This window comes from Atta colombica, unplaced genomic scaffold, assembly GCF_001594045.1.
Source record: "Atta colombica isolate Treedump-2 unplaced genomic scaffold, Acol1.0 scaffold52, whole genome shotgun sequence".
Taxonomy (NCBI): domain Eukaryota; kingdom Metazoa; phylum Arthropoda; class Insecta; order Hymenoptera; family Formicidae; genus Atta; species Atta colombica.
The window spans coordinates 1151781-1163781 of NW_017259542.1; the positions used below are offsets into that span (position 1 = coordinate 1151781).

At 30.8% G+C, this 12001-nt stretch overlaps 1 protein-coding gene across 1 annotated transcript in view; it reads left to right on the plus strand.

The window, feature by feature from the left end:
* Positions 1–6: 6 nt before the first annotated feature.
* LOC108691809 (peroxisomal N(1)-acetyl-spermine/spermidine oxidase-like) overlaps positions 7–12001 on the plus strand; it is a 20333-nt gene continuing 8338 nt past the window's right edge. The window contains 3 exon segments of the mRNA XM_018199721.1: positions 7–116; positions 7689–7859; positions 7984–8251. Coding sequence (XP_018055210.1) covers positions 50–116; positions 7689–7859; positions 7984–8251 — 506 coding nt within the window. The 5' untranslated portion in view covers positions 7–49.

Consider the following 12001-nt stretch of genomic DNA (forward strand, 5'->3'; position numbering starts at 1 on the left):
CCGTATAATCTTAATATTCTTGTGTGATTCTTATACGTTTTTTTTAGCGATGGATTTTCGTTTTGGTCTAGTTACAATCTTTCTTATCCTATTTGATGTGGGCTCCCTTCGATCCGGTAAGAAAAATTTACGATTTCCAAATGTTACTTATTGTTAGGAACTCATTCTGGTAGTATTTTGCGTCGTTATAATAAATATCGCATTATTGGTAAGTGTAATGTTGTAATTGAGGACGATATTATTAAAGGTAAAATTCTTGGTCAGGGAATTCATCTCCAACTAATCTTGAAATATATGGTCAAAGTCATGACCTTGAATAACATTTAATCTAAAACCGGGCACGCTTTCCTGTCGAACCAGTAGTCCGCAAATTTATTATGTAGGCGTTATAATATAATTGGATAAATAATTAAATAATCATCATAAAAACAAGTAAAATATATTTATAATAAAATATAATATTAAAATTTAACTGTAATATTAAAATTTTATGTCTACTTTCTTATAAAGAGTGCGTTCAGATTCACTGCCAGTGCTGAAATTATATGGTATACGTTATATGTGCTAGAGTTTTCAGTACTGACAGTGAATATTGACAAAAATTAAAAGTTGGTTAGATGTAACTAAAAAATTAAAAATAAAATCAAAATTAAAAGATTTGCTAAAAAATAAAGATGTAAAAATTAATTTACAATCAAAGAAAATTATAATAATGTTTTTATAGAACAATGATATGAAATAAACTTTTTAAAATATAAAAATAGTAATTATAAATTAATATAGTAATTATAATTTATTTATAACTTAATCTAACTCTAATCTAAAGAGATATTAAACATTATTACGAGTAAAAATAATAAATTATGAAGAATGGTTCAACATTTCATATTATTAAAATTATTTATGTAAACAAGATTTTATTTACGTTTTAAGGCGCGTGCAGTACTCTATGTCACAAAATGTGTTACACTAATTTTAGAGTGAATAAAAGGCTAGCCAACTTCTTAAGAAAAATAATACGACAGTTGCGTTACCTTATGGTTGAGACGTTAAATAAAGAATATCAAAAATCGATAATCGAGATAATAACAAAAAAGATCTTTATCAATAATTTTTTAGAAAAATTTTTAGAAAAACAAATTTTGCGGCACTCAGTGCGCTCGATTAAGGATTAAAAGATTTAACCATTCTTATTCTTTATCGAAAAGTTATTAGCAAAAGGAATTTAAGAAATATAATATTAGGTGTGGGAAAAAGTTCGTGGCGTTTTTTAATGCCATCTAACGGGAAAAACGCCACGAACTTTTTCCCAATTACCTAATATAATCATGTACGTGCTAAAGAAATTAATTAATGTTCTATGTACATCAGTCCCTTAATAATTAAAAAATAGCACAACTTAAAAAATTATAATAACACTGGAAGGGAAAATCTTTCCAATTTAACAAAAAATTATTGATTAATTAAGTAATGTCGGTAAAAAGAATATATTCTTAAAAACATAATTAAATATCTTATACAGCACACTAATGTTGAAGCAATATGTCAGAAATGTTGAATTGCAACATTGTGAACGTTGCAGCAATATCGCGAATGTAGATTTAATATTGAAGAGATGTTGTTGAAACGTCTAATATCCGTTGAATTGCAATGTCTGTGAGACATAAAAAATTGTTCACATATTAATTAATTCAGTTTTATTAAAATAAATATTATTATTAATGAACATCATATTCCAGAACACACACGATAAAATTATAATTGAAAAAAATTTTTCTTCCTCATTTGGGAATTAACTTTTTTATTTTTTTAAGCGATTAATCCAATCTTGTATCTGGAGATACAGTTATAATGTCTCGGCGTTAAACGTGGCATGAAATATTGCCGTGTCTCCTTTATTTCTATTCTATGGTGCTGAACCTTTGCAATCGTACAGAAACTGTTGCTTCGATGATCCGAGAACTGGATGTTAATGGATGTATAACTATGACATATAGAAAGACCATTAGTCGACGTCGCATATCGGACCGATCGAACACAAACAATACCACAACAATACCACACGCGCGAGCATTCAGTATGCGCGACTGATTTCCGCGTAACATACAGGGTATGTAACCTAACATAATCACCAAATATTTTGTGGGCAGGTAGAGCAGATTAATCTAAGTCGAAAAGTTCTCTACCATGCGATTGCAATTTTCGCAATAGTTAACAAGATATTGATTACTAAAAATTGCCGAAAATTGTTCTTCAATAATTTTTTTACTCAAATACTATCAACTTTACAAAAAACTATAAGAGACAAAAATTTGTTTATTTTCTTCTCATAAAATTCTAAGAATTTTTTCAGAATTTTTTATATTTTTTCATTTATAAAAATAAGGAAATGTACTAAAAAGTTGATAAAAAATTTTGAACAAATTCTTAGAGTTTTATGAGAAGAAAATAAATAATTTTTATCTCTTATAGTTTTTCTGTAAAGTTGATTTGAAGTATTTGAGTAAAAATTATTGAAATCCAATTTTCGGCAATTTTTAGTAAATAATATCTTGTTAATTCTTACGAAAATTATAAAATGGTAGAAGACTTTTCGGCTCAGTTTAGTTTTTTGCTCTACCTGCCCATAAAATATTTGATGATTATGTTAGGACACTCCGTATATCGTTTAGAAATGAGTTCCTTAAAGATTCAATTTAAGTGATTTAAGTTTTCTATTTACATGACATTATATTTTTGTTCATTTTTTATAAATTAAAATAGATTTTGATATATTTGATATATTTAATATAATTTATTCAATGTCGTTTCAATGTTGCAGTAACATTAAAAATCAATGTAGAAGAATCAATATTGATAAAACATAAACACAATATTGATAAAACATAGATACTTTAATATTCAACGTTGCATCTCAACAACATTCTTTCAACGTTCTGTGCTGTATGAGTATTAAAAAAAATTTTTGTTTTACAATCTTTTAAAACCTGCATCCTTTTTAAATTATGACAATTTTTATATCGTACAACATTATAGCAAAATAATAATATGAACAATTTATATTTATCTCGATCAACTCAATCAAAAATGACTAAATTCAAAACAATTTTTTCTCAAACGTCGATTAACTGTTTTAACGTATGTATTTGTATTTTAAATGTATGTATTTTTGTAAGACTCTCCTTCTTATTTACCCAGAGCACACAACGTCGATTGGATGTCTAAATCTGGTTTTTATTTAGTCCGAACATCTACGGACTTAAAACGAGCGTTATTCAATGTATAAAGAATATTTACATTTGGACATTTTAAAAATGTTTATCTCATGCAAAAGATTTTTAAATCTGCTCGCGACGTGTTGCTTTAGCTGACTTAATAAGTGAAAATTCTTTTAAGATCGCACGAGGAATTTCACTTTTGTTAATATGTACGTATGTCTTTTGAACGTCCCATGGACGTCTCTCGGACATCTGTGTTGTGTTGAAAATTTTCAACGACAAAAAAATCTACCCAGATAACCAAGTATGCGATATCTTACGATACACAAAATACCGTTACCGTACTGTTATTGTATTGCGATATGGCGGTGTACGGCATAATTGTATGATAGCAGTATGTAAAAAGTGTACATGATAATATAGTACTGCGTATCAACACTATACTGCACTATACTGGTTTTACTTTAGGTACAATGAGGAGCAAAAATGAACTTGTACTTCGGTGTAATACATACATCTGTTGGTGTAAATGAGCTCAGCAAACGAGACTGGATTAAAATGGATTGAAACTTTTTTTTATGCGTATTTTAAATAGGGAATACTTTTTTTGGATTTAATTGGATTCAATTGGATTCAATTAGATTTAATGGATTGGATGTAATTGGATTGAAAAATTGCATTTCCTATTCAAAATTTTGAATTGAACAGTATTCACAATGTGTTGTGTGTTGCACAGAAAAAGCTAATATTATTTTTAGATGGAAAGGTATAGAGATGTGTCCCATCCAATTCCTATAAATGAATAAAAATGCATTCAGGATTGAAAAGCATTCATTTTAACATTCGTTAATCAATATTTCTGAAAATCTGAATCCATTTCAATTCATTTCATTTCCATTCTCGTTGGGCGGCGTGCTCATTTACATCAACGTATCCTAGCAAACGCAACTGTATAACTGTTATATTTCGATAATGAAACGGAATGTAACAGGTAACATGTTGATTACATGTAATGTACATGTGTCCCACTCATTGTAAATTACAAATCATATATAAATAACTATAACAATGTAATAAATGTTATATAACTTTTGCATAGTTACAGAAAAAGTATAGAATAGTTACATGACATGCTGAAATGTTATATGACTATAGTATAAATTATATGACTATAGTATAATTCAAATGTTATGTAATTGTTATATAATGAGTTATATTATAATGAGTTATATTATGTGCTCGCGCGTAATTTTATTTATATATACCTTATTAGAACACACAAAATGCTATATATTATATGTAAGCATTGTAAGACCGGAACATCTTATAATCAATATAATATCTTTAAATCAATATAATATCTTTATACTGAATAATCCAACGACCTTAAGTTATGCTTATGCAGCTTACGTTGTTTTATGTATGATAACCCTTGTAGATTTTTGCAATCAGCTATTATATACATATTGCTCCGCGTCGTCAATAGGGATTGCAAGAGCTACCAACTATGAAATGGGAAACCTGAGATGATAATCATAATTCGTTAACTTATTTTAAAATTGTCTTAAATAATGTCTTAAGATGTTAATACAGTTCTTAGATTGACTTACGACATCTTAAAATTGTATTTAAGTCTTAAATGCAAGAATCAATTATGAATATCGGCCTGTTTTGAGTTATGAAATTGTACTGAATCTTTTCTTATTTGATACATGTTATAATGCATCTTAAATTTTCTTTCTATAGAAAGAAAAACATAAAATGTTTTAAACAAGGAAACATTCAGTTCCAATTTCATGATGCGAAACAGATCGATCATAGTCGATTCTTGCATTTAAGACTGTCTTAAGTATAGCTTCAAGATATCAACCTGAGGACTGTATTAGGATCTTAGGACGCTATTTAAGATAATTTTAAAATAAAAATGACCCTATAAATGTCGCCCCATGTTTAATGTTTCACAATTGGTAGCACTTCCTCCTTATGAACAGTTCGTAGACAGAGAGAAAGAAATTTGGAAAGAAACACTGTTCAACTGCACACATCATATTATTCCTTCCATTATGACTATGACCTAAGTTTTAAGTCTTAAATTGTAAGAAATTAATCGATTTTCTTGTTTTATGTAATGAAGCTTATGTAATGTAAGACTTATTGTAGAATGTCCATTATTCTCTGCAGGAATATCAGATCCATGAATTAATTGTTAAACAAAAAACTAAACGCTGCTACAAAAAAACATTCTCTATCCATGCAGAGTCGTCACTGATCGCTGCTTATCAGAAAAATAGGCAATAAAAACAGGAAGTAAGATATTTCAATCTATCAGAAACTGTATACTCTGTGTAGAATATATATTTTCTGATAAATATTAAATCTGTTATTTCCTAATTACAAATAAATGCCGAGCGATGTTATATAATATGAATACAACAATAATACATATATATTTTATAAATGTTACATAATATATAATACAACGGTTACCTTCATAACATCTATTATACAAATGTGTTACATTGAGATTATGTTATCGTTACTTTACTGAAACAAGTACATATCAAAATAATACAACAGTTATATAATAATATTTTATATTTCGTAGCTATATAACAAAATATATTATATTAATATTACTACATTCTGTTATATTACGTGTTATTTTCAGATTATATTGTATACATTTATTTGCTGGGATATATTAGACCGAAGTACAAGCTTCTCATGGTACATAACCCGTACCGTATCAATACGGCGTATTATCTATTATCGACAGGAAAGAGACTGTGGAGATCTCTAGTCAAAGACGATATACATGATAATTGATACTGTGAAAGTACAGCGTATATTAAATATACTTAATCTTAATGTTATAATGACTATTTTCAGGTTAGGAAGTCATACGCTGTACTTTCACAGTACCAGTTATGTATATTGTCTTCGACGAAGAAATCTTCTCTCACCTATCGATAATAGTACATCGTATTGACGATACAAGTTACCATGATGTATCTAAACAGTATGCAATACGGGTACAGTGTTGATACCCTGTACTATAATATGTACATTTTTTTGCTGCTACCGTACAATTACGTCATACACTATTACCTCGTGGCAGTAACAGTAGCGATATTTTGTGTGAGTATCGTGGATATCGCATGCTTGGTTATCTAGGTAAATTTTTGTTATTGAAAATTTTCATCACAGCACAGATATCCTAGGAATATCCATGGGATGTTCAAAAAATGTCCGAAAGTACTAACAAAAGTGAAATTTCTCGTGCGATCTTAAAAAAATTTTCAAGTTGTCAAACTAGCGAAAGCAACATGTCGCGAGCAGATTTAGAAAATTTTTTGCATGATAAACATTTTTAAAATATCCAAATATGAACATACACATTGTACGCTGAATAACATACGTTTTTAAAACATTCGTCCATAGATATTCGGACTAAATAAAAATCAGATTGGACATCCAATGGACGTTGTGTACTGTCTGGGTATTAGTAACTGACTGGATGTTCAGTTGAACTGCACAAATTTCTATCAGGACCATATTGAAGAGGTATCATAACTATACATCCATGATTATATAGTTTGTGAATCATCGAAGTACAGTGGTTTCATACGATTTCAGAAGTCAAGCATAGTGGATAGCGGTATGCAATCGGGTGATCGTTTCGAAGCACTATGAAATTAGTTCTCGAATTCAAGGAAAAATGTTTTTTTTTATCATAATTTTATAATGTGTATTCTGGAATAAGATATTCAATCAATAATAATACTCAAGAGTATTATTCATATCAAGAATCATTTTGTTTTGATTGTGAAACTTTAATATATTAATATATTAATTTAGTCTAGTTTTAGTCCATTGCGTCCATTCCTAAAATGGATGTTTTTAAGAAGTCCAAAATAGTAAACACTAGATGTTTTTAAAACGGTTTAAAAATATTCATGAATCTAATCTGGATGTTTTTATATGTCCAAAATGTCCAACATATATATTTTAAATCTCTTTTTAAAACTGTGCTCTCTACAAAAACGATACAATTCAAAATTTTTGTAAAGGTATTAAAAGTACAATTTGACGGACAGACTGTGAAAATAAATTAGTTTACTTTCGATGAGCGCGATAGCGTAATCTTTATCTAACATATTGCCTCATATTTTTTAAATTGTGTAATTTTTAAAGTAACAGAATGGTATATAGCACACATTAAATGAGTTAGTGAGAAGGGAACTCTTTGCTACTTACGTATGTATTTTGCAATGACAAAATGAAATTCATTCCACACCTGAACTAACTTTTGCTTACAGTGCAAAACGAAATCCTATAATTATACGGAATATGTTTTGCTCTAAATAGATTTGACCAATTAAATACATTATTTACTTGAGCCAATTCAAGCTAATTTAAGATCATTATTCATATTTATCTCTGACAAATTCTTTCAATTATTGGATACAGAGGAATCATCAAGAGCTTGTAGTTTATCGAAGCAAACAAAAATTGTGATTGTTGGAGCAGGTGCAGCTGGTATTGCTGCTGCCTCCAGGTTGTTACAGAAAGGAGAAAACGATTTTATAATATTGGAGGCCAATGATAGGATTGGTGGCAGAATAAATACCAAAGCTTTTGGTAAATAATAATATCTCTAATTAATCTTGGACAAATAAAATAATTTAATTTTTCATTTTATCTTTAATTTTTTGAACTAGATATAATATTTACAATCTTTACGTGAGCATTTTAATATTTCCAGGTGAAAATGTGGTAGATCTTGGTGCAGAGTGGGTCCATGGAGAATCTGGAAATATAGTGTTCCAGCTTGCTTCTAAACATAATTTACTGAATTCGTCCGCTTTTCTGCGCGATTTCAGTAAATGTGAAGTTATTACCATTAATGGTGAAATAATGCCCAACGAGGAAAGTACCAAGGCTCTAACGCTTTATTTTAATATTATGGGTAAAATGGAACAGGTAGAATTAAAAAACGAAACAGGATCTTTAGGAGATTATTTTATAAGAGAGTAAGTTTTTGTTTTTTTTCAGCATTAAGAATATATTTTTATTTATATCTATATTACCAGGTGTATAAGCTTAAATCCGCTGTTTGCTCATAGGTGGCATTAGTGAGCGCACAAAGCTATCCTGGGCACACAACACACTTTTTTTTATGTGTTTGACATCTGTCAACATTAACCAGTGCACATCATCAGCAATTTCATACAACAACATATATTTTTTCTTTCGTAATCATATCTAATTTTTTGCTAAAAAAAAAGCATATGCGAGAAGCTTTGCTTTTCTGTTTCAATTTGAAGAAATCGGCTGCCGAATCGCATCGAATGCTTGTGAAGGCCTATGGCAACAATGCTTTATCGGAAACAACGTGCAGAGATTTGATTTCGCCGATTCAATGACGACAATTTTGACCTGAATGACAAGAAGCGTAAAAATCGGCCCTGGAAGGTTGAGGATTGTCAATTGCAGGTTCTTTTGGACGAGAACGATACCCAATCGCAAAAAATGCTTGCCGAGCATTGGGTGTTTCTCAAGCAGCCATTTCCATGCGGCTACATGCCATGGGGAAGGATCAAAAGATCGGAAAATGGGTGTCGTATGAACTGAACGATAGGCAGATGGAGCGACGCCAAAACACATGCCAAATTCTGCTTGCCAAACAAAAAAGAAAGTCGTTTCTGCATCGGATTGTGACAGGCGATGAAAAGCGGATCTATTTTCAGAATCCTAAACGCAAGAAATCTTGGATTGATCCCGCCCAACCATCAACATCTTTCTCAAGACCAAATCTTCGGACGGAAGATGACGCTGTGTATTTAGTGGGATCAGGAGGGTGTCATCTACTACGAGCTGTTAAAACCTAGTGAAACTGTTAATGCTCACCGCTACCACCAACAACTGATCAAATTGCATCGTGCTCTGCGTGAAAAAAGGTCGCATTATCGGAAAAGACAAGCTGATTTTCCTTCACGACAACGCACCATTGCATACGTCAACAAAACTACTTGGAGACACTCAACTGGGAAGTGCTACCCCATCCCGCTTACTCACCAGATCTGGCACCTTCTATCACCTGTTTTCGTCGATGGGCTACGCGCTCGCTGAGCGGCACTTCGATTCTTACGAAGACATCCGAAAATGGCTTGATGAGTGGTTTGCCTCGAAAGATGAGGAACTTTTTGGCATGGTATACACAAATTGCTCAAAAGATGGAAAAAATGTATAGTTAGCGAGGGCAAATACTTTGAGTAAATTTGTTTTTGCTTCCTAGGAAAAAAAAATGTGTTTTTCTGACTTAAAAACAGCGGATTTAAGCTTATACACCTGGTATATACAGAATATCTTAGAATGATCACAAAATATTTTGTATATAGGTAGAGATAACTATATACAAACTAAGTCGAAAAGTTTTACGTTACCATTTTGCAATTTTCGACAACAGTTAACTAAATATTAATTTCTAAAAATCGCCGAATAAACATATGTATACATATATCTGTATACATATATCTGTCATACCATTCGGTCATACCGTCAAATGCACACAAAATGCTGCATAACTATTATCTTAAGAAAATTGCTACAAATCGATTGCTTACAGCATCATTTGCCTACATGAAATTTTCTGACAGTTCATTTGCGCACAAAAATTATTGCTTGTAGCTCGATTGCTTACATGCATTTTCACGCATTAATATATGTCACGTATTAATATATGTAGACAATAATAATACATAATAATACATATAGACTATAGATAATGTGACTTCGTTTCAAAAATTTTTACTTGTGCGCAAAAGACTTGTAGGCAATCGAGCTGTAGGCAATAATTTTTGTGCGCAAACTGTTAGCAAAAGTAATGTAAGCAAATGATGCTGTAGGCAATCAATTTATAAACAAACGGGATCCTGTAATAAACAATTACGAATTATTACGATATAATCAAGCAGTAATATAATTATCTTTTATATCAGCAAATATCTATATAACAAATATCAGATGTTTAGCAGCAAATATACTATAAACATTTTTATTAGATATAGTGCATTTGACAACTGAAACAAAGGCAAATTAATAAAAGCAATTATACACATTTTATATATTTTCGTATTAATTGTAAAGGAGTATAAGCGATATTTCTTCATAAATTATATTTATGTGTTAAATATTTGCAGAGTTGAATATTAGTATTAACCGCTATTACCGTTATAATCATTATTACAATATTTTTGGATAAGGCAATGAATATAATTCTTTACTTTTATTATTGCTTTTTACGTATAATACATATAATACATATAATATATGAGTATGGAACATGTTTTAAAAGAAACTTTGTTATAATTGTGATTAATCACAATCGTCACTTACAAAGGAAGTGCATAAAGTGATAATCGTAAATTGAAATGAATTATTGTTGGAAAGGTCTTGCCGAGTAAAGTTCAACTGTACAATATTTCGTTTGAATGGAATCTCTAGAAGGTGTTATGTGCAATAAAAGTTATCAGTTTGATAAACTCTTGTGTTCCTACACTCCTCTGAGTCAATTTCGATGACTTTAACATTGACATATGTTGTCAAGGTCATGACCTTGAATGACCTCCAATATATTTTAGCCGTCGCTTGTTATTCATTAATTTCATTATGGATACTATATCAATAAAAATAAATACAAAATTAAAAAATTAAAAATACCAATAAAAAATAGAAAAATAAAAATCCTATGGTAGCCTCCCCGACGCACTTAAGGTTGGGATAATATTTCACCAGCAAATAACGGAGGTTAGAATATCCATAATGAAATATTGGCAGTACTTGTTACATATTTTTTGCTATAGTTGACTGTTTTCCATTTATAAAACTTATTTTGTCAATACCGAGTAATAAGCGGCGGTTAAAACATATTGGAGGTCATTCAAAATCTTGACTTTAACAATATACATCAATGTCAAGATCATTAAAGTTGATTCAGAGGAGTGTAGGGACACAAAAGTTTTAACTAAACTGATAACTTGTATTGCACAAAGCGCCCTCTAGAGGCGTCATTCAAGCGTATTTAATTACAGCTGAATTTTACTCGGCAAGACCTTTCTAACAATATATAATTCATTCCAATTTCCGATTATCACTTTGCGCACTTTCCTTGTTAGAGATAACCATGTTTGTGAATAATCACAATCGTTACTTATAGATTTCGTGTTGAGATTAAGGTAAATTAATTAAGGTATTCAACTTTGCTTCCACCATTTTTTTTCCGAAATCCAAGGCTTTATTGTAAAAAACTGGTTATACATTTATGATTCAAAGTATTGTCCATCGCTGGCCACTACTTTCTCCCATCTTTTGGGTAGCGTACGACCCCGCGTCAAAAAAACTGGTCATCTTTTGAGGCTATCCACGAATCGATCCAATTTTTTACTTCTTCATAAGAAGTTCTGGTCAGCCAGGCCGTGTGCCATTGATTGAAACAAGTGATAGTCAGAGGGAGCAACGTCTGGAGAATACGGCGGGTGGGGTAGGACTTCCCATTTCAATGTTTCCAAGTACGTCTTGACCATTTTCGCAACATGTGGTCGAGCATTGTTATGCTGCAAAATCACTTTATCGTGTCTCTCGTTGTATTGCGGCCGTTTGTCTTTCAATGCTCGGCTCAAACGCATCAATTGCGTTCGATACCGATCGCCTGTGATTGTTTCAGTCGGTTTTAACAGTTCATAATACACTACGCCGAGCTGGTCCCACCAAATACAGAGCAT